We start from the raw sequence: 22,797 nt of genomic DNA on the forward strand, positions 1-22,797 counted from the left end.
TTCAACTAGGGATGGGAAAGGGACTATCTCATGCTAACTTCCATTTTTTAAACTGTTTTGTGTGGGAACTATTCAACAGTTTACATAAGTTTTAAAAGTCTCCATAACACTGTGTATATACTAAAACTTAAAAAAAAGTACAGTAGTAGACTGATATATCTTTGAGACAGGGTTTCTTTGGTGGTACTTCTATGTGTCTGCATGAAATCATAGTGACTGTCAGTACTTTTCATGTATACGTGTAAAGAAGATACATACAGACAAGCATACTTTTATGCAAATTATTGTAAGTTTTATACATCAATATCTGGAATTTTTAATACAGCTCTAGACAGCTGAGAGTAATTGGCCTGATTTTTAATTTTTTTCAGAAGTTCAGTGTTGCTAGCATATAGCCATGACGCTATTCTCAGGTGTTATCTTTGACTCAGAAATTAAGGCTTTTCTTCCTTTTGTTGTGTAAACTAACTTTTCTCAGCTGTCTTCAGTGGTTTATTCAGGTTATGTAATTTCCATTTCCATCCTTCATACCCCTTCCGAAGTACTCAGACATAGTACAAGCTAGTGAAAATTCAAAACTAAAATATAGCTGACGTATTTTAGGAAGAACTAGCACAGTGAATAATTTTTTGTTACTTTAGTAGTGTTTTATTTTTTGGTGACACCTGAAGAACTGTAGAGGGGGAAAAGAAAGCAAGCTTGAATTATCTTAATTTTTTTTTTTTCTGTGTAGGTTTCTGCTTTGGGGTTGGATCCTTCAGGTGCCCGTTTGATAACTGGTGGATATGACTACGATGTTAAATTTTGGGATTTTGCTGGAATGGATGCCTCTCTCCAAGCTTTTCGGTCACTCCAGCCTTGTGAATGGTAGGCATGAAGGCTGCTTTTTAACCTGAGACTGTGCCTATGTTAAGCTCCTAATAGAATGCACAAAAGTCTTGTAAGATAGCTTGTTCGAAAGACTTTTGTATCCCATTGTACCTTTTGTGGTAAATGGAATGTGAATCTAAAAACTTGTCTGCTTATGTCTTTTCATGTGGTTTCCAACAACTTGCATATTGTCCCCTTTTAGAAAGCTACAGGTGAGTTTGCAGATGAACTTGTTAATAGAGTATCAGGAAATAGTTATGAACCTCTGAAATATACAGGTTGACTTTCATAATTGGAATCACAATTAATAGAATACGCTTTCCATATGTACTCTGCTCATATAAAATTAATGAAGAAGAGAAGAAAGTTAAAACAGTTGGCACCTTTGTGGAGAGCCTCTAGTTGCTGTCTGTATTTCTGAATCAGGAGGTTCCTAATTTTCGTTAGATCTACTGTTTCTGGAAGCACTGGTCCTTTGCATTGCACTGATAAGTGAATAGCTGCATCGTATGAATTTAAAAACGTCTGTCTTTTTTAAAGGAAAAAAGCTATACATTTATTTACATTTATGTAAATATTTATATATAAGTAAATTAAAAATGATAATAAAGGAAGCGTTTTTTAGAGAGTGATTTCCATACTATCCGTACTGTTCACTGGTAATTCAGCAAGTAAATGAACCATTTACTTGTTCCAGAGAATTGGAATATGTAACTCCTTCAAAAAGGAGTGCGTGTCTCATGCACAGCAAACTTTCAGATAAACACATTCCGAAATTAATAATACAGTTGTTTTTAGCAAAATACTTTCTAATGTCTGACTAGTGTGGTGCACTTCATAAGCATACTTTGGTATGCTTAAAAAAAGGATTGAAATTTATTATGCAAAGTAAGTAGTCTTTAGAATATCTATTTTTAATCATTATTGTATGAAAAATCTACAGCTGAATTTTGGTCAGTTTGCAAGGTTAGAATGTGTGTGACTAATTATAGATGTGCCAAAATTTACATAATGAAAGACAAGACAAAGTTGGGGCTCTTAGCCTGAAAAGGGATTTTACTGATGTTCTAAACTGTGAAAAATCCGGAGAATAATAAGTGTGCTTCGATTCAATTTTTCAATTCTAATCGCTTTGACAGACTTATCTTGTTACAATAAACCAATGAATGGCATGTTTACTTTGAAAACATAACTTAGTAAACATACTGCTTTGAAGTAAGTAAATAAATAAAATTCTCCAAATGTGAAGTCACATTCAGACTTTTCTGGCATGAATTTCATTTACATGATTATTTAGCAGGATACAAATGGTGTTTTCCTCTCCTTCGTCATAACTGAGAAGTAAGAGCGAGCCGACAGTCTTTACTCCTGCAGTAGGAGATTATTTCAACTGAAGTGTTTCCAGATTGGGCAGAAGAACGCATTCAAATTTAGTATTACTTGGTAATAATGGTATAGGACACAAATATCATATAAAACCTGCAAGTACAGTGTACGTTAATGTCTAATTTCAAGGAAAACAGCTTGCTAAGTACATTTGCAAAAACTGATGGTTAAATACGAGCTTCAAGTGGTTGTTATCCCTGACATTGTTCATTTAGAGTGTTATAGGTATCTCAAGTATTTTTATATGAGTGTTCTTGGTGAAGTGTACACTCTTGTGGTTTGAGTGTGTTGAAGTATAAATGGAATAAAAATATACATATAGAATAATATTAAAAATACAATTGGCTGGTGAAAAGTTTGGGAATGTCACTTATGTCAATTTTCATGTACTAATTTTGGATTTTTTAAAATATATTATTTAAATAGCCCTTCTGTATCTTTTTGTAAACATAAAACTGAAACCATAGCTCTGTCTGGTAAAAAGATCCAAATTCATGAAAAGTTCTTTCATGCTGACATTTAGGCATCCTGGTGAGCACTGTATGGAGTATTATATAACTTACACCCAGGTGTATATATATTCTTATATTAATTTTTTCACTATGGAATTTATAGCAAGGACTATTAGCATTCACAGACCTTAACTTCAAAGAATTCCGAGGAGTTCTGGTATGAAAGCTTAGGTGTTAGCAGAAATCCAGTTCTGGAGCCATAAATTTAATTTCATTTAAAGAATAAAAAGCCTGAGAACAATTCTATATTGTCCAGGCTCCATTTTGTAGCATAATATCAGGTTACTCTGTTAATTTCTCCTTGGGTTTGGGAGGTAAGGAAAAAACCAAACAGCCTGACAAAAAACTAGTATGTTCAAACCGCACCTCAGAGTTTGAGGCGAAGGCCAAGATTAAGGCAAAGCTGTGTTACGTGTGTAGAAATTATTTGTGTGTCATGGTTCTACCCACGTCTGTAGCTCTGTTCTGCAGGTCCTGGCAGAAAGTACTCTGCACATTTGGCAGCTTTAAACCAAAATGACTTGGATTAATGCTATTAAAGGGAACTGTTTTTGTAAGTTTCCCAAGACTTTTTGCTTTAACATTAATAAGAACCAAAAATGTTTTCTTTAAGAACTGCCTGTGCAGAGCCTCACACTTGGTCATACTCCAATAAACATCTGAAAAGCGGTAACATCTAGGGCTTTGCAAATACCCTGGCTATAGAATTAATTTTTGGACATGATTTTAAAAGCCATATTCCACAGTCACAAAGGTGTTTTGTTTTTTTTTTTTTCCTTTAGGTAAAGATTGCTGAAATCTTTTCTCTCAGACTAATTTTTTCACGACTCATTTGATGAATTTTTAGTTATGATGCCATTGTGCAGGCACTGTAAAATCAGGTGCTGTCCCTTTTTAGAAGAAACTTTAAATCTAAGATGAAAACAAAGTTTGTTTAGATACGGATATAAAACTATAGCTATAGAACTACAAAGAAGCAGTGAGATGATATTGGTCAAATTATGAACAGTGCCATGTTAATCGTGTTAATGACTGTAGTTTTAATTTCAGTACTTCAGTGTCTGAAACGGTTTTCTTGGAAGACTCAGTGGGCCTTTACTTATAGTGGATTCTCTCAGAAATCAGATTTTACTTCTGGGCAAGCTGTTTGATCATATCTAGCAGCCAAATCATCTTCATGCATGAGGTGTGCATCAAACAAAAATAGTATTTTATTGTAGTTTTTAAATGTTTATTTTTCGTTCTTACATTTCAGCAGTGAAAAGTGCAAAACGTGAATCTGCTTTGTAGATGTGTTGGGTATTTTCTTTTGACAATTTTGGCATTAGAATGTGAGAAATATAACTAGATAAGTACTTCACTCTGCATGCAGTACTCAGGTGGGACTCAGGAATGTTTTGTGCTTTGGATGAATCGGGTGATAACAGCAAGAGTACAGCTGGGGAAAATTTTTTCATTCTTAAGATGTTCTACTTGTTCTAAAGCTGAATCTGATGGATACTTTAGGTTTGTCAGGTGTTTGCAGAGAATATCCTAGACTTTAGATACTGTTTCTCTTGTGGGTTTTTTTATTAACTTCTCAGTGTTTCCTCTGAGCTTAATACCACTGGTCTTCTTTCCCCTCTTCTGAGCAAGTAACCATTTTTCCTCTTGAGGCTCAGGATGCTTTTTCAGACATCACCTGTGATGTATTTCGGAAATTCCCAGATTTGAGCGTCTCCTTTCTACTGAAAATCAGAGTTTATAATAATTCAGCCAATTTGGCTGCCACTTTGTATTACATAATAGGGTGCTTGAAACAATTTTTGGCTTTTGAATTATAATGTAGTCAGTTTTGCCAAACAAACATTTTTTGAATGAGGAACTTATGCTTATTTTACATTACTATGATCAATGCAGAACTTTTAAAATATGTATTACAGTATTTTATGTGCTTTGTGTAGTAACTCACAGTGTGAGGACAGATTTAACAGGTAATAGCTACTACTGAGTCAGCCATGAAGTCACTACCATGCAAGAGGTGAAACGTTAAATTAAGTTACAAGTTGCATAGTCAGTTTTGTTGATCATCTGTTAATTTTACTGATGTGGAATTGTGTTTAAAAGTAGTTTCCTTGAAGTTACTAGGATTTACTAGAATTCTATGATTCTGTGTTCTTCACCAAAAGGAAGATAGTCCTTTGAGAACAGTTTGAATGCCATGGGAATCCAAACTTAGCTGGCAAATGCATTCCAGCCCTTAATTTGGGGCTAATTTAGCTGCAGAGCTGAAGCATTAATACAAAGTACCATTATTGTGCACATTCTGTTAGTGTGCCAGGGTATAAATTCTGTCAGGTGTGGAGGGGATACTGCTTTTTATTCTTTGCCATAATTGTAATGGTGTATAGCCAGGTAGGGGATCAAAGGGATATCTGCTTCAGATATAGCAACTGCAGGGAACTTTGTTCATAAAGCAGAATGCTGAGAGAAGACGCTGAAATTCAAAATGAACTTCTCACTCATCAGCCATCTTCCCACTTTCAGTTAATACTTTTTTGTTACTTGGTATTATTCCACAATTTCTGTCCCAGGTTTTCTCAATCAGTAGAAGACGGATGTAAGAAACCTTTGCAGAAAATAGGCAATCATCTAAAACAAAGTACACTAGGAAGATTGTTATCTACTGTCATGTTTCCAGAGTTGATGGTATATTTAACTTTTCTAAGATTCAGATGAAATTGTAGCCCTGAACAAAGGAAAAGATGCAAGAATACTGACATATGACTAATTTGCTAGGATACAATGTACAGTGGAATTTTATGTAGGACTACAGCATCATATACTGCTTTTGAGAAGATGAAAAAGAATTTTCAGCCCTGAAGAGCTGAATCTGACACATACTATTTTTCACTTGGAGTTATAAGAGCATTCTGAAAGTTAACTATGTTTGCCAGAAATGACATTTTAGGTGCCAGTTTTGTAAATAATATTGTTTGATGTCCTGTGTGGTTGAAGAAGGAATTGTGACATGTGCGCACACACACACAGAGGAATAAAAAGCTTTAATCCATTAATCTCAGGGGTTTTTTTTCCCCATCTTTTTAGTATAGGAATGTGTATGGGTCTATTTCTGCAATGTATTTTCTCACCGTTGACACTTTTGCTGTAGTGTAGGCTTACGGGAAGTGAATTAAAACAGTTTCTTTCTTTTTTCTTTGTAGTCACCAAATCAAATCTTTACAGTATAGCAGCACAGGAGATGTCATCCTCGTCGTCTCTGGTAACTCCCAGGCAAAAGTTCTTGACAGAGATGGCTTCCCAGTAATGGAATGCATAAAAGGAGACCAATACATTGTGGATATGACAAACACAAAGGTAAAGTCAGAAATTAATTGAATGCCAGGAGACTGACAATATAATGTATTTCTGCTCTTAACACGAAACCTTGTGAGGTTCAGTAAGGAAGAATGCAAAGCCCTGTTTCTGGGGTGCGATAATCCCATATATTGATACATGCTGGAAGTTGTGGGACCTTCATCCGTGAAGGTTTTCAAGACCTAGCTTGAAAAAGCCATGGCTGACCTGATCTGGTGTTAGCTTATCTGGCTTATTAAGAGGTCTCTTCCAACTACTGGTTCTATAATGCTACAACAACTTAATCTATTTAAAAGTGTGTCTCATAAAAATTGTCAGCATCCCCCATACCCTTCCTCAACCAGCCAACCAAAAAAAACCCCAACACATTAGAAACTAGAGCTGATCTAGTCTCTTGCTTTCTTCTACCCTCCATTCTTTTGCTGATAAAATTTACCTCTTTCAAGGCAATGGTTGGAGATTGTTACTGTTACTTGCATGCCATAAGTGTAAAACTAATAAGCAACAATGCGTACATTTTTAATGGTAGTTAAAATGCAAATAGAGAAGAGCTGATACTAGTTTTGAAGTATTTTAACAGTGGTTGGATTTTCACCACTTTGCCTTCTTATCTCTACAAACTGTATGAGACAAGGATTCTGTTTACATAGGTGATTTAAATTCAGGACAGTTTTTTTAAATAACTTAAACCTAAAAAATAATGATAAAATCTACTGGTCAAACTGATGATAAAGTTGATTTATTTATTGCTTGTAAAGTATAGTGCCAAATAACTAGGCTAAATGCTGTTTTGCCTAAAGCTGTTCTTGTCAGACGACTATTGCTTTTGGCTAGTGATATGTATATAAAATCATCAAATAGTAACATCTGCTTTAGTTCTTGTTTACTTAAAAATAATTCAGATTTTCTTTCTCTTGTAAACTTCTAGAATTCCAGTGTATTGTGGTCCAACAGTCAAAATGCTAAAATATTTGTTATATTGCCCCATTAACTTTTCAGTATTTGTCTCCATATTTGTGTGTAAAGCAAACTGAAGTAATTCTAGCATTGCAGGAGTAGTTTCCAAATTTCTCTTTGAACGTAGTTAATGAGCACATGGCTGTGCTTCAAAGAAGTAAAGCCAAGTGGACAAAGACATTTTATATTCATAGTCACCATAATGGAAATAGCTTACTTTGGATAAAATGCTTACATTCTGGGTTTTTTTCCATCCTAAAGAAACAGGGCTGACTTCTCAATTTGCAACTTGTAATCTTTTATGAAAAGCTCACTTGAAGCTGAATCCATCTTGAGTCTCATATTCTATTTCCTCAGTTTTATCGCACAAGGTCTTTGGCTAGTGTAGTTTGGCACTGAGTATATATATTGTGTCACCCTGGTAATTCTTGTTATTCCTGGTATTTTTGTGTAGCTCGGAACAATTTGCATGATGACATATTGATCCCTATTATTTCATCCTTTATCTGCATTACAGTTCTCCCAAGAGAAAAAAGGGAAGTATGATTCCATGCTATTTTCTGAAAGAAAAAATACTAATAGAAGAATGGCAGGATTTTTATGATTCAAAAATGGAAACAAGCAAGGATGAAATGGATTAGAGTACATAAAATCTGTTAAATCATTGTGATGTCAGTCAGCCATTACTGTGGTCAGAAGGGTTTGATTTGGCCCTCAGCTTTTGTGTGATTCCACTTGAAGGGTTTGGAGTAAAATTTGTAAACCCTTGTAAGACATCTTACAAAACCTTTGTGTTTATTTCCTTAGGGTCACACAGCAATGCTGAATTCAGGATGTTGGCATCCAAAAATAAAAGAAGAATTTCTGACATGTTCTAATGATGGGTGAGTATTGAGGCTTATCTTTTGTCAGGGTTTTTTTAGAGGCTTGTTTGGCTTTTGTTTTTTAATATTATGCCCTAATTTTCTTTAAATATCATCCTTGTAAATCTTGAGCAAGTGCTCAGGGAAATGTTAGGTGAGATCTGGAAGCAAAGATTTTACTTGTTTTGCCTCCAGATAGTGAATGTATTTTGTCTGTATTATTTTAGTTTTGTAATTTAAAATGACTTTTAATGATAGTTCATGAATGTTGTTGGTTAAATATGTTTTTACAAAAACTCTGTGACAAAATTTAACTTTACTCAGTGTATCTTCAGAGTAGAATAATTCCTATGTAGAGACTTGAATGTAACTGAATTGACTGTGAAGACAGAGTATTTCAGTTAGAACATGCAAGTTTTACGTTAAGTGTAATTGAATATTGATGAATGTTTGACAAGTGTCAAAAAGACTTAGAAATTATTTTGTGGCTTCAGTCTTGATATTTGTGGTTAGAATCAAACTGCAAAATGTCACTCTGGCGATTGTATTCATTAATAAAGTTACTGCAGCTGTCAATAGCAAGATCATGAATGATTTTTGAACTGGTGTTTCAAATACACATCTCCTTTACTCCAGACTGACAGTGAGTGGGAAGACTGCATTGCCTCACTAAGGTATATATAGTGTGGTCCATGGTAAACAGGAGACTCCAATTATCAATTCCTTCAAAAGACGTGTTGTAGAGTGGTTTGTTTTTGGTTTTTTTTTTTCCCCAAAAGGGACTAACTTACTGATTTAACACGCGGGTACAAAATGATTTTAACGGGAAAATACACAATTTCTGTTGAGACTGTGGCAAAAGAAAAAAAGACTTAAATACTACAATGTCCTTTATGGACCAATTCAGTTGTAAAAATACATACAAGTTAAGACAACTATATACTTTTTCCAGTTTGTAGACATAAAGGTTTTACTTCCATAGCAGAAGTATTTATTAAATGGTAGAGCAGATACTTTAAAAAAGTTTGTTGCTTTTTTGAATGTAGATAGACATTAGTCCAGCTTCACTATCTACAAACTATTCCAGTTGAATAGTTTGTAGATAGTGAAAAATAAACTAAGATTATATAAATTATGCAGATTGTCTAGTTTTGTCCTGTCTAAGCAAGTGCCTAATTAATACACAAATATGGATTCAGTGCATCCCTGATGCTTGGAATTGCTGTGAGTTGAAATGGCCTGGTTAAGTAGGTAAAATCCAGATAAATACTGCTATAAATGGCTGCATAATTGCATTTTCAGAGACACTACACGGCTGACATTGCAGGAAAAGTATTTTAAACCCATTTAATTTTGTTTCATGCTAGTGACAGGTCTTTCAAGGATTTGGATGCGTCATGTGAAAAATTTGGATTGCTTAATTTGCAACACACAGCACTTAAAGACAGTATTCCATCTGTGAAATTTAATAAGAACAGAAACTATAAAACCTCCAAAGTTTAATCAGTAATTCATCTTAAGACTGGAGCTGCAAACTAGAATAGAATAGTTCCAGTTGGATGGGACCTAAACCAATAATCTAGTCCCACCACCTGAACACTTCAGGGCTGACCAGAAGTTACAGCATGTTATTAAGCTCATTGCTCAAACGCCTCTTAAGCACTGACAGGCTTGGGGCATTGACCACCGCTCTAGGAAACCTGTTCCAGTGTGTGACCACCCTGTCAGTAAAGAAATGCTTCCAAATGTCCAGTCTAAACCTCCCCTGGTGCAGCTTTGAACCATTCCCACCTGTCCTGTCACTGGCTACCAGGGAGAAGAGCTCAGCACCTCCCTCTCCAGGTCCCCTCCTCAGGAAGCTGGAGAGAGTAATGAGGTCACCCCTCAGCCTCCTTTCCTACAAACTAGACAAACCCAAAGTCCACAGATGCTTCTCGGAGGACATTCCTTCCAGCCCTCTCACTAGCTTTGTTGCCCTCCTCTGGGACCTTCACATCCTTCTTAAATGGTGGGACCCAGAGCTGCATGCAGTGCTCAAGGTGGGGCCACATCAATGCTGAATAAAGCAGGACAGTCCCCTCTTTTGACCAGCTGGTTGTGCTGTGCTTGATGTACCCCAAGATGGGGTTTGTCCTCTTGGCTGCCAGGACTCACGGCTGACTCACATGGAGCTTGCTGAACTAAGAATAAGTAAGAGTCTGAGTAAGGAAGGTCATCTGGTTATGCCAATGTCTAATGAGCTTGGGAAACTTAAGTAATTCAAAGAGATAAATGAAAGTGTTGTTTTCACTAATTATTTTGTTTAAAGGCTTGTTAGTGAGTAGCACACCTTTGACAACATACGTTCCATTAGTAAATGACAGCAGTTGTTGGTATTACACAGTATCGGGTGAATTTCTGACCTCTTTCTGGTTGTCGGTCTTGCCATAGCTTTTCTAATGTTGAAGAATGCTCAAGTAGAAATGTGACTCTAAATAAATGAAGGTACTGTTTAGTGGGTTTTGAATGAAGAGAAATAGCTACTGTAATATGCTTTATTATGGTAATTTCAGAGAATATTTTGCTTAGCAAAGTAACATTAGAATAGTTAGGTCTCAGAGCAGAGATGTTTAAAGCTAAAAAAGAAATGGGCCATACTAGTGAGAGATAATTCAGAAGTGCCATTGATTTGTGCTTAAAGGAAGCAAGTTTTCTGAATTTCAAGTAAAACCAATTAAAAAATACTATTATACCAAGCAATGAGAAGTTTTTTATTTTGTACTGATTATTCTACATCATGCATAGAATGTGTTCATGGACATGATTAAATGCTACAACTGTCTGCCTGCCTGCCTATTTACACCTGACCCTTATGTGTTGAAGAACTGTATTTCATTGATTTGTAAAACTGTTTTGTTATGGTTTTTTTTTTTTTTTGAGTTAATAGATTTGCACTTAATTAAATGCAAAACTGTTGAAGAGTCTGTGTGAAAACTTGGCTTATGTTGCATGCAAAGCAAACAAAACAACTATAACAGAACTTGAACTTTGGAGTCGACGGCTTTATCAGATTAGATCAAAAGACTGGCAATCATTAGAGAGGTCTAAGTGGAGATAAGATGTCATCAAAGTCTGCAAAATGTTCAATATGGTAGATGAGCTGGCTGGGCAACTGTTGTTCACCAAACCCTCTTATACTAAGAGGAATGTGTTGAAAGTGGCTAGAGTTAAGTTTAATTAAAGAAAATACTTCATTTTGGATACTGGTGAAATATATTCTGGAATGTGTTTGTCACAGGAGGTTGCGGAGGTAGGTTTAAAAAGAGATGAGAAAAATTCATGCTCGTCAACAGATAGGAAATGCAATAGGCATTATAACATGTCTTATATGACAGTTGTGGTTAGTGAGGGGGAATGAAGGGAATAAACTATAATGGCCAGTCTTGGTCAGTATTATTATTGCTTTGTGATCAAAGACTGAATACTGGGCTAAATGAAGCTATGGTCAGATTTAGTTGGATGTTTCTTATACTTTTGTATGTTCTTCAGTGACAGTTAATAATTAAGATGGAATTTCATTCCATACTGCTGTTGGAAATGTAGTGTGTGAGTTGTTCTCACAATACAATGCTTTTCCAGTGGTTTTATATATCGTGTTGATGTGGTTTTAATGCAGATAGGTTAACTGTTGGTAAGGTCTTCTGTCTCAAGGTAGATGTTGAGACAAAGCCCAGATCTTTATGTGGCTTTGATATATAGAAATTTCAGGAAGAATGTGTCATCTAGTTGGTTTTTTTTGTTGTTGTTTTGTTTTGGTGTGTGTTTTTTTTTTTTTTTTAAAAAAAAGTCTTCCAGTCCTGGATCAGTCTTTCTACAGAGCAGCGACCTGCTTGTACCCAATTTTGGTATTCCTGACTTTATACATGGATGTGATTTTGCATTCACAGTCCTTGAAATATTCCTCTCTGTCATACTTTATCAAGAAAGTCTATATCCATAAGAGAAATGAAAAACTTTACAGTATTGCATATCGGAGGAAAGAGTGAAATCGAACACCTACTCGTCTCAAAGTTTTTTCTCCTGATGGTGCACTGCTGCTCTTCTATAGAGTGTATGTGGCCTCTGGAAATTTTGCAGTAGATTTCTGTTAGTTTTGTTCTAAAATTTGTACTAGACATTGATGTAAGATCAAATTACTTGAATTACGGTGACTGCTCTGGAATTTTTAATAGGGAATGTGATGCTATCTATATTTCTAGATGTTGAGATTTAATTCTCACATTGGAACTGCCACAAATGGCAGGTGTGGAGTAGGACACCTAGCACCGAAAACGAAAATGGGACTCTTTGGAGGGTCAATCTTGTGTGTATGGATGTAGGAAAATTAAACCAGTCTGGCCTTTAATAGGCATGAAGGAATGTTGAACATCTTCCAGTTTTGCTGGCTTTAGCCTCTGTTGGATGTCACATGAAACACTAAAGCAAGGCAGTATTAGCTCTTAAATAGAGATTTTTCCATTCTTATTGGTCAATATTTCTGCATGGACAGCTGCTGGCTGGGTACTCCAAACCTGGTTGCCGGAACGAACACCCGTTTTTAAAGATGCTTGCAAGAAAATGTGTAAGTAAGGGTTTTCAGTTTATCACCTATGAGTTTGGAAGCTGATGAAAGTAGCAGTTGCCTGTATGTCGTGCTCCTTGGGACATGCTGAATGGCAGTGTCTGAAGTTGAAGGAGAAGAGGACACGGGGGAGTACCTGAGGGATGTTAATTTACTGTTAAGCCCTGATCTGTATATTCTGTGCTTCTAGATAACATTTGCACCACCTCTAGAGAAAACAGTCATTCATAAACTGAATATTAGAACTATTTACAAATTGTGGAGTATATTTTATCTGACTACTGTAGCATTTGCATTGTCTGTCTCTTTAGTGGAATGATTGTCACTTGCATACGATTTAAATATAAAGTAAGGAAATAAAATTGCATTTTCTGGTTGGTATGTTGAAAGCAGGAATTTTCGTAATTCATGAAGACGTTAAAAAGCAAACTTTGGAAGTGGACTTCTGGAGTCAAAGGAAAATAAATTTTAAATATGCTTTAAATAAATGCTTTAAAATATTTTAAATACATATTTATTTTATGTTAACCTGCTATAACTCAAATTCTTCCTTAGGGGGATAGTCTTTATACACACTTGACAGTTTCTTTTGATTCCAGGTGATTAAGGCAGTAGTAGTATTCTGAACTAAAAAGTAATTCAAATGAAGGCTCTTAGAATTGCTATTGTACAAGAAATACTTTTGAGAGATGTTCTGTTTCTTGTGATTTATTCATGGCATTCAAATATGCTCTACATTTAAAAAAAAAAATAAAATTCTAGAAGTAGGTTGTGACTACAGTGTATTCTAATTTGTGGTTATTAGGCTGTTTGTAAATTTACTTCAGACTGCAGATATATAGGTTACCAGCAGGGAGTCTCAGTGTGTTTTGTATGACTGTTCAATGAACTCAGGGAAAGACTACCTAAGAAAAAGAAACAGTTCCTTCTGACCCGTGTTTGAGAAAAACAGAAGCTGGTCAGCATACACAGTGGAATGAGCCGGACCCTAGACCTGGCAGTTACAGAATAAGTCTGAAAACTCCTCTTGTTAGGTTGTATAAGTTCATGTCCACTTATGCAGTTGTTAGTGAATATATTAAAATTTACAGTAGCTCACTTAATTTTGTTTTCCTTGAAAATATTCCAGATGATGCCTTATCAAACATGTAATACCATACCATTAATTTTTTGCATGTTACAGTTAAGTTTTTTTAAAAAAAAATGTATTTTCCAAAAGAAGAGTTTCATTTTTCTTGAATTGGAGATGAAAAATAACTTTGTTGGCTTTTACAGATTGCTCAGAGTTTGTTAGCTTTTGGTTGCAGAAGGAAGTAAGAAATTTGTCAGTTCTGTAAGCAATCTGGTGATTAACCTGAAATGTATGGATGAATTAACCTAGAGATTTACGTAGGTTCTTTGTTTGAGTGTATTTTTTTTAAGTACATTAAATCTTGTGCATATATTCTCAGAACTCTGTAATGTTGCTTTTAGCTTTCCAACATTTCAAATGGTTAGAATAAAATTGTATCAAAAGAAAAGATAGACATAGAAAAGCAATTATCTTTTCCATGGAATTGCAGTAATTCTCTCTTTAAAAGACATGTCTTTGCCTTACCAATACAATAATTTCTGTTTTCACTAATTTGGCTGTTGGTAATTCATACCAACCTTTCACTGTTTTTAAAGCATACATACATACAAAGATCTTTCCAGTATTGGTATTAACTTGGTTTAAGCTCTCTTCTTGCGCAGTCTGTCTTTTCATTTATGGCTATGTGTTGCCAGAACTTTAAATACCCTGCAGCTATTCCTGAAAGATCATTCTGTCTCATTTAATTGCATGTACTCCTTGCCATTCTAGATAAGGTTCAGATACGGTGTGTGATCAACAACACCTTTGTCTTTTTCATAATGTCTTTACCACATTATTGAGGCTTATCTGGAACATACACTTACTAAGGCAAGCATCTGTCAATTTATCAGCAGTACATTGAACATGTCTACAAACTGCAGTAAGGTTTATAGTAACAGAAATGCCAACTGTAATGCATGGCCTGAAAGTGAAAGAAAATTTTGAAAATGAAAGACCTTAAAAATTGTTCTCCTCTCTGGAAATGCACCTGAGCAGAGTGACCTAAAAAAATACCCTGTGTTTTAAAACATAACTAAGTCCTTGTTTATATAATTCCAAAATATCAGTTGACTTAATTCTATATTAAAACAAAGGAGGAAGAGGAAACGGATAATATTGTTTTTGTTATTTGAATGTTTTCTTATCACAAATGTGATAGGTAGTGCTGTGTGAATAAGCAAGAGAGCTCAGTGATATTAAATGTTCCAGCAACAGGTGTTCTATGTCTCCACTCTCATATATTTTTTCCTTTTAGAAGTGGAATCACAGCCAAACTTGAAATTTAGCAGTCTTGAACTTTGAGATTTGTCATCGCAGCCAGGGCTGTGGTTGCTTAACAGCTGGTTTACTGTAGAAAATTCTTCTCACAAGTCTTCCTTCTCTCACCCTCTAGGAAGTTAGTGTTCATACTCTTTAAAAGGTATCTTAGGAAATATTGACTGCCATCACCAAGTGATCTCTGTAATAAGTTATTTAGGAATAAATTGTGCTTCAATATAGATCTATCTCAAATTAAATGGAGTTATTTCAGCAAAGTAACTTCAAATCTTCAGAAATAATATTTTGCATTTAAGGTACAATTTAAACCTTAGTCTTCTGTTAAACATATGTTTCAAATATGAAGCTACTCTGCTCCATGGGATAGGGTGTTAAATGAGTTTTTTTAATCATATAGTGCTACTTAGTAGGTGTTCTCTGTCTTAATAAAAAAGAGAGAGACAGATTTCTGCCACTTGTGGTGTGAATTAGAGTAAGTGTTGACTGTAGAAAGTGTTCAGAAAGGAAAAGTGAATACGTTCTTAAAATCCTTCTTTTCAGCTTTAAAACTATTAACTGTTTGACAATGGTAGCTTAACTACCTTTTTTAATGGAACAGTTGACAATAAGCTTAATTAAATTTGCAAATATGATTTGTAGTTGAAAGCACGTAAAATATAATTTATGAAGAAGTGGTTTAGATAGTATTTTGCGTGACTTCCATCTAATGTTTGCGAGCATTGCTGTTTAGGAGAATTTTCTCTCCATTAGGATATCCATTATATCTTAGATAATACTTGTGAGGACTTTTGCAATTTGATAATCTTAATGAACAGTACTGTTTCACGATCACTTTTATCTCAGCTACCTTTCACTTTTTAAATATTAACCAATTCCATCCTAATAACCAGGTTCACATCTAGAATAGCTGCTGTCTCATCTCCCCTCCCATTAGCTGCCTAGTTTCTACGTTTGTGTAGGTGACAGCTATCAGTATATGACTTCTGCGTCATGACCATTCTTTTCTGGCAAGTGTTCCTTTAGTTAGTCCCAGAACTGCATAAAGCCTTGATAGCTTGACAGAAAAGAGATTTGAGCAAGGTCTGGAATACTACTGCTGAAGATGGCCAGCAGTCAGCTTTCCTGCCCACAGAGCAATCAGTTGCTCTTCCTCCCATGTGCTGTTCTGTTTGTCCTGAACTGGCAAGCTCCCTTCAGCCCAGATGATCCTGTTTTCATTCAGTTGATGATATCTGTGCCCCATAAGCTTTAGAGCCAAGTCACCTACTAGAGTTCACATCCTTGCTCCTTAGGGGTTTTTTCGTGGTAGCATGTTCTCAGGAGAGTGTGACATCTGGTATCTCCAGCATGCTTGGCCATGCACTGTGAAAGACAGCCCTGCTGGATGTGAAACTGGGATTACATGACATTTCTCCTGGATTTAGTGCATCTAATTTTGAGGTTACATATTGTCTGCTCACTCTAGGTTGATAGCCTCTCAACCTAAGCTGATTATACTTTACGTGAATATTATCCTGGAATTTGTCTGAACTCTGTTAAGGCCTGGAGTAGCTTGGCTGACAACTGGAAAACTCATATAATTTTACTTTTCTTGAATGTTTTAAGTATCAGTAATACCCTGCATATGAAAACATAGGTGAGAGCAGAATCTGGACTTGTGCAGGTCGGTGTAAGTGTAGTTATATTGTCTTGCTGTTATGCAGAATTTGTAGATTTTGTGAATAATGTCTTTGAAGAAATATGAAATTAAACTTGTTACATATACCAACTTTTTTTGTTTTGTTTAAAAGCACCAAACAAACTGCACCACTGAATAAAGCTTTTGGATAAATATTATTAGTCCTGACACCTTCAATGTGTTAAACATTTTATGTGTAATAAATACAGTTAACACTGATCAGTCTGCAGCTTTGAAAACTGCTGAGACCATTAATATAGCAATGCCAAGGCTATTCCCAAGATGTTTGTATAAACTTTCATTAGAATCTAAGCTTCAACACTGCATCTCTCTTCACAAATTTGAAACTAGTTGGCAACGCATACTTGAAAGTAATTACTAATGTTTCATCTTTATCTAGGGGATCATTTGAAAATCTTTGTTTAATTGCAAAATCTTAGGCTTGTGCTTTTGTGCAGTTTTTAGATTTACTTACTAAAACAAGCTGCATGCTGTAGAGCATAGGATCTGCTTTGGCACAAAGTTATTGTTCCCCCAAAAGGTCACCCTGAATTATATCTAGTTGCATCATACTGCTTTATAGTGTAGGGAATGCAAACAATACTGAGGTGAAACAGCTGAATTTGCCAGTGGTGTAGTATGGCTTGGACTTCCATCCTAAGAAAAATAGTAATTCTTGCCAAGTTGTTTCAAGCATTTATGTCTGTAGGTGTATATACACATACATATTCATGTGAAATATTCTATATGAAGATGAAATTCTGAAGTTTGAAAATTTTTCTTCAAGATTTTTATAAGATACTTTTTCCCCATGACAATATTACAGTTTAGGTAAAATTTCACAATTAATTTAGAACATAAAAGAATACAATTCAGTTCAGTGATTTATTTTCAGTAGTATGAAGGTAGTGTTGTTTTTTATTATGGCAAGAAACTTGAAAGTTGTTTTCTTGGTGTCAGATGTAAATATATATTAAAAAAAATTGGTTTGTTTATCTGGCAAGCACAGAATTTAAATATTCACAGTATTTCAATACTTTCTGAACAATTTTCTCCTTTTAGAACTGTGCTGTGAGTGGAGCAAGAACGGACAGCCTTTTCAAAGGAAGGTGGCTTTTGCTAGTTAATTGCAATGTTCTCAGCTTAGCGTGGGAAGGCAGTAGTTGCAGTGTATATCATAGAATCATAGAATGGTTAGAGTTGGAAGGCACCTTAAAAATCATCTAGTTCCAACCTCCCTGCCATGGACATGGATACCTTCCACTAAACCAGGTTTAGGCCCAAGGCCCTGTCCAGCATGGTCGTGAATGCTTCCAGGAATATATGCGTTTGCTTCTCTTCTCCCAGAACACCTAGTATTTCACTTCTCACCTGTATTGTGCACAACTTAAGTTATATGGATAAGCTTTCCCTGGGACTTGTTCCCTAACCCTTTGCTGTCAAAATGAGACAGATTGGAAAAACTGTTTAATTATTACATCTTTCCTGGTCTTGGCTCACTTTCACTGAGATGGGTTAGATAATCGTTTGAGCAGCCCCATTGGCAGATCTGAGGGGTAAGTAACTTCTGACAGGATAGAAATGATGGGAGACTGGAAGTTTTAATATTTCCATCAGCTCAGCTTTATATCAGATAAGGAAGAAGACAGGAATTTGCCATTTTTAAAACTGATAGGAAAATTCCCATGTTTCATATATAGATTGTTGAGCAAACACTTCCACTGTGATGACTTTGTTCCTCAAGTATCTTTTACTATGGCAATTTCCTTTCCTGTCTTCTCCCATGAAGAATTTATTATGTCTTTTATTATGTGAAGATGAAATCCTTTCCTTGCAAGTATTCAGTGATTATTTTAACCTATAACTCAATTTAAAGGACTATTTTCTCATGAGATATGCATCTTATTTGAATGACCAGAATTCTCTGATTATTCTAGTAATAATGGGAAGCGCAATAGACTTAGTAAGCTAAACTCAAATGTTTTTGTTTGATAATGAGAAAGTAAAGTAGAGTAGACAAAAATTTATTTTGGCACATTTGCTTACAAAGATAAAATATGTATTCTGTCTAAGAAAATAAAATTTAATTGCCATGATTAATGTTCAAATCTGATTCTGTATTAAAGTTATGCAGTAATGATTAGTGGCCAGCCAAGCTTAAACCATAACCGTAGTTAATATCCTATAGATCAAAATTCTAGGAAAATATTTGCTTTGGGTTTCTGACATTTGGAATTGCAGGTAATTTCATTGTTTGCATAATGAAATTTAAAGTTTTTCCTCCTGTCAGGGTCCTCATGTTATATAATTACATGTTTTAATTAAAATCCCACTGATAAGTTACTTGGTTAGTGCCTAAGACATGTATGTGGGTGGCTTTTGTTTTTCATGAAATGAGGTGGAACAGTCTGAAGTTGCATTTCTCAATTGGTAGGCTTTTCAAAGGTGTATGGTTTCAGTGGATTATGGTTGGTCTGGAACTGCTTTCAATTCAGAAAATTCTGTTTAAGGCTGAGAAATCCCATTTCGCAAGTGGGTTAGAATATAATGGAAATTCTGTATGGGTTCTTGTGAGAAAAACTTCTCTTGTCTAATTAGTCAAACATTTTATAAATTTTTATATAGTAGCCATTAGTAAGTTACAAGCAGCAAATTACAATCTAAAATCTGTTGATTTTTTTCCTGTTAATTTCAGCGAGATTTGTTTGTGACTTTTGAAGGATTAATCTTGTAAATACATGCAAGACGTTTGTCATACGTCATCTGGACTAGCTGATAGGGAGAGATCTTAAAACTGGTAATCTGAAATAATCAAGACAACATGTTTGTGATGCAGTTTCATAAGATTGGACTATTGCCTCAAAACATATATTTTTATAAATTATTTTAATTAAAGTATATTTTATCACAGAAAGTGTGAATCTATTAAATCCTGAATGCTAAGTATTAGTCACTATTAATGATGGAGATTGGTTATTGAACTGGGTGAAGACAACAGCATGTGAGGTCACCCGTGAAGAAGAATCTTTCAAAATTAGACCCGTTTCCTGAAAGTTATGTAGGGTTAATTGTATATAAATTCTTAGTGTGAGGCTGTGGAAGAGCAGATACACTTCTTTTAAAAATCCATACACACACAGAGAATTAACTTTTACTAATGACATTGGTAAAGGATATGATGCTAATGTTTTGTTTCAGCAATTACCATTGAGACTACAGTGGAGTTATGTGTCTAGTTCCAATGACAGCAGCCTAAAAAGGATGTTGAAAGACAGTGAAAAGGAAAAATGTCAGAGAAGAATCCTGAAACTTTGCTTAAAGGAGCTCAATATGCTTCTCAAGGAGCTGAATATGCTTTGGTTTGAGTGAGATATTAAGAGTCTTGGCAATAGTAAAGAAATACTGAAATGGAGATAAAATGCTAGCCAGTTGAAATTTCTTATAATTGTTAAAGACATAACTAGATCCAGTGATCAGAAGTGAGCAAGGTTTGAACAGGAGAGCAACAGAGGGATTATGTGGCTGTGAAACTCATTAAGGAAGGAATGCAGTAAATCCTGTACTGTTTGTAGCCTTCACGTAGAAATTGGTGGATGAAATTTCTCTTTTAATCATCAAACAAACCAGTGAGCTCCAAAAGCACCAGTTAATAATAAGGCTGAGATTGGAATGGGCATGTGGATTTCTTGGTGATAAAAACTCTGATTAACTCATACATGTGACTTAGTTATTCAACTTTTTGAGGCTAGGAAGAAGTCCATACATAGTCCTTCTGAGGATGGCAGAACTGTCCATGTGGAACTTCTGGTGGGAAATGGATCTAATAGTTCTTTCTGAAGCACATTAATTGTAAGATATTTTTTCTTTTTTTAGTTGTATGTTATCTCTTCAAAATCAGTCTGCCTTCACAGTATTATCAACCAATTCCTTGTTGACTTTTTATATGATTCCCCCCAGTCCCTTGCTGTCTCTGAATCATTCCCCAGTGGATTGTTTTACAGTCCCTTTATGGAAATAATGCTAATTTTTCAAGCTAATTTTATCATTCAAGTATTTGCTAATAAAGCTTTATATTAAATGCATTTCTCTTGAGAAGGATTAGTTTGGTTTTGGAAACGTTTCATCTCCTTCTTGAAATGTTTCCAGACCTGTGATTTGTGAAATCTTCTGTTTGCTAGGACAGAAAACATCTGATCGATATTCTTCAGTTTAGCTCATTAATGGTAGTGGAAACTTCTGGTCAGCTAATGTCTGCAATTAAGATCTGCATTCATCGGTGTCTGTATGATTTAGAAGCTGCTGGCAAACATTTCAGTCTCCTAAGGTTGAACTTTTGGTGAGATAAGATGCAGATCTTCTTTTGTCATCATAAACTTACTAGGCCATATATATTCCTCCCTTCAAAATAAATAATTTACTTATACTCATTTGTAGCTTCCTCCTGTTATGTGCATCAATGTGAATTAAATGGATGGCAGAATAACAGGTACTGAAGAGTTTCAGAGAAGTTTCAGAGAAGAAGGGAAGTGTCTTCCCTTTTAATTTGGCATTAGAACTTTTTTCCAGGAGTGTTGGTTTTTTTTTAAAGAATACTTCATTTTTTCATTGAAGTTATAATAATTCTGAAAACAGACTTAATTACTTGTCTATAAGTTGATATTTCATCCCAGCGTGTGTCTGTCCACAGCATGAACTGCTTTTCCTTTGAAATTTTTTTGTTAATTTTTTAAGGACATTAGTGAGTATAATGGTAATATAGTAGTTGTCTATATGTCTATATGTAGTTGTCTTTTTGGACCATTAAATCAAGATTGTCGTTGCAATACAGTGTGGAATATATATTTCCAGTTCTTTCATGCAGAGAGACTACCTCAGAGGACCAGAGTGGACTCGTGCAGTCCATGGCCATGGCTTGTTTGCTCTAAAAACTTTTCCAAGAAGACAAAGGGTGTCTGGTATATTTTATATAGTTCACTTTTGTTTACATGAAGGTTAGCCATAGAGTAACAACTATCTCAGTGACTCTAGAATGGCAAATTTTTAACCCAGGACCCGTGTTTAGAAGGATCTAGATGACATGAATAGTCTCCTGAGCACTGTACATAGAAAATAACAGCATTATAGTTTAGTTTCACAGGTACTGATATTTTGTGGAACTGTCCATGCAGTTGTAGAGTAGCAATTCCACACTCCCTTTTTTTTTTTTCTATCCTCTGCTGAAGGTTAGCATCCTTTTAACAGAATTGGTGGAATGAGTGATGTGAACATTACTCTTCTGCTTTGGTAGAAAGTTAGCGGCTTGGTTTAAAGAGCCTCCTCATCAGGTTACATTCAGATGAATGATTTAGCAATGAAACAGCCAGATGATAACATCTTAGACAATGCTAAGGAGATTTTCAAGTACATATATAATAACATCTATTTATTCAAAATACAAATAAATTAAATATTTAACAGGTTGCTTATTTGTTTCCTCACTTCTGAGCCTTTAGTCTGAACCTACTTAATATTTCAAGCTCTTTGTGGTTCTTTCAAGTGAAAGCTGAAGTACTGGTGCAGTCTGCTGATTTCAAGAGTGTAAGGTCTTGGTGAAAGTAGGCTTCCAAAAGCATTAGAGATGTGGTAGATCTGCCCACTTTGTTTGGAAAGGCATATAATTATGCGGAATATAACTTTAAAGTATGTGTGCATGTTCAGTGCCGTAATATAGGAAGACTTTAAGGTCATGAGCATTACAAGCTTTATTTCTTGTAGTGACTATTTTTGAATTTGAAGTGAACTTAAGTGAGGCACTCTCGAACTATTGCAGATAATATTATTTAGAATTAAATATCAAATCTATGTGACTAGTGCTACATCCATAAAATTCAAAGCAGGAAGAAAGTTAGAGGTACACAAAACAACAAGATTTTATGGCTTCAAAGAAATCAGATGTTTCGTGTGCATGCATACAAGTAAACACAGAGTAAGGACCCGATAGTCTTGGACCTGGTCCCAAGATAAAATTTTTTTTTTTTTTTAATTCCTCTGTCAATTACAGAGATTGTAGGTCTCTCTCTCTCAGTTTTTACCTATGTAAAATGTAATACATTTTGCTTCCACACAAACCTGGTTTAAACAGTATTTTATATACTCTGTGTACTATAGAGCTATTGCTTAAATACCTACATTGAAATACCATG

At 35.1% G+C, this 22,797-nt stretch overlaps 1 protein-coding gene across 1 annotated transcript in view; it reads left to right on the forward strand.

Annotated features, from left to right (window-relative positions):
* Positions 1 to 22,797, forward strand: part of WDR70 (WD repeat domain 70) — a 135,895-nt gene that overhangs the window by 37,569 nt on the left and 75,529 nt on the right. Inside the window, exons 7-9 of the mRNA XM_074166134.1 lie at positions 734 to 867; positions 5,972 to 6,125; positions 7,890 to 7,966. Of these exons, the coding sequence (XP_074022235.1) occupies positions 734 to 867; positions 5,972 to 6,125; positions 7,890 to 7,966 (365 nt within the window). The remainder of the gene's footprint in view (positions 1 to 733; positions 868 to 5,971; positions 6,126 to 7,889; positions 7,967 to 22,797) is intronic.

This window comes from Numenius arquata, chromosome Z (genome assembly GCF_964106895.1).
Source record: "Numenius arquata chromosome Z, bNumArq3.hap1.1, whole genome shotgun sequence".
Classification (NCBI taxonomy): Eukaryota; Metazoa; Chordata; class Aves; order Charadriiformes; family Scolopacidae; genus Numenius; species Numenius arquata.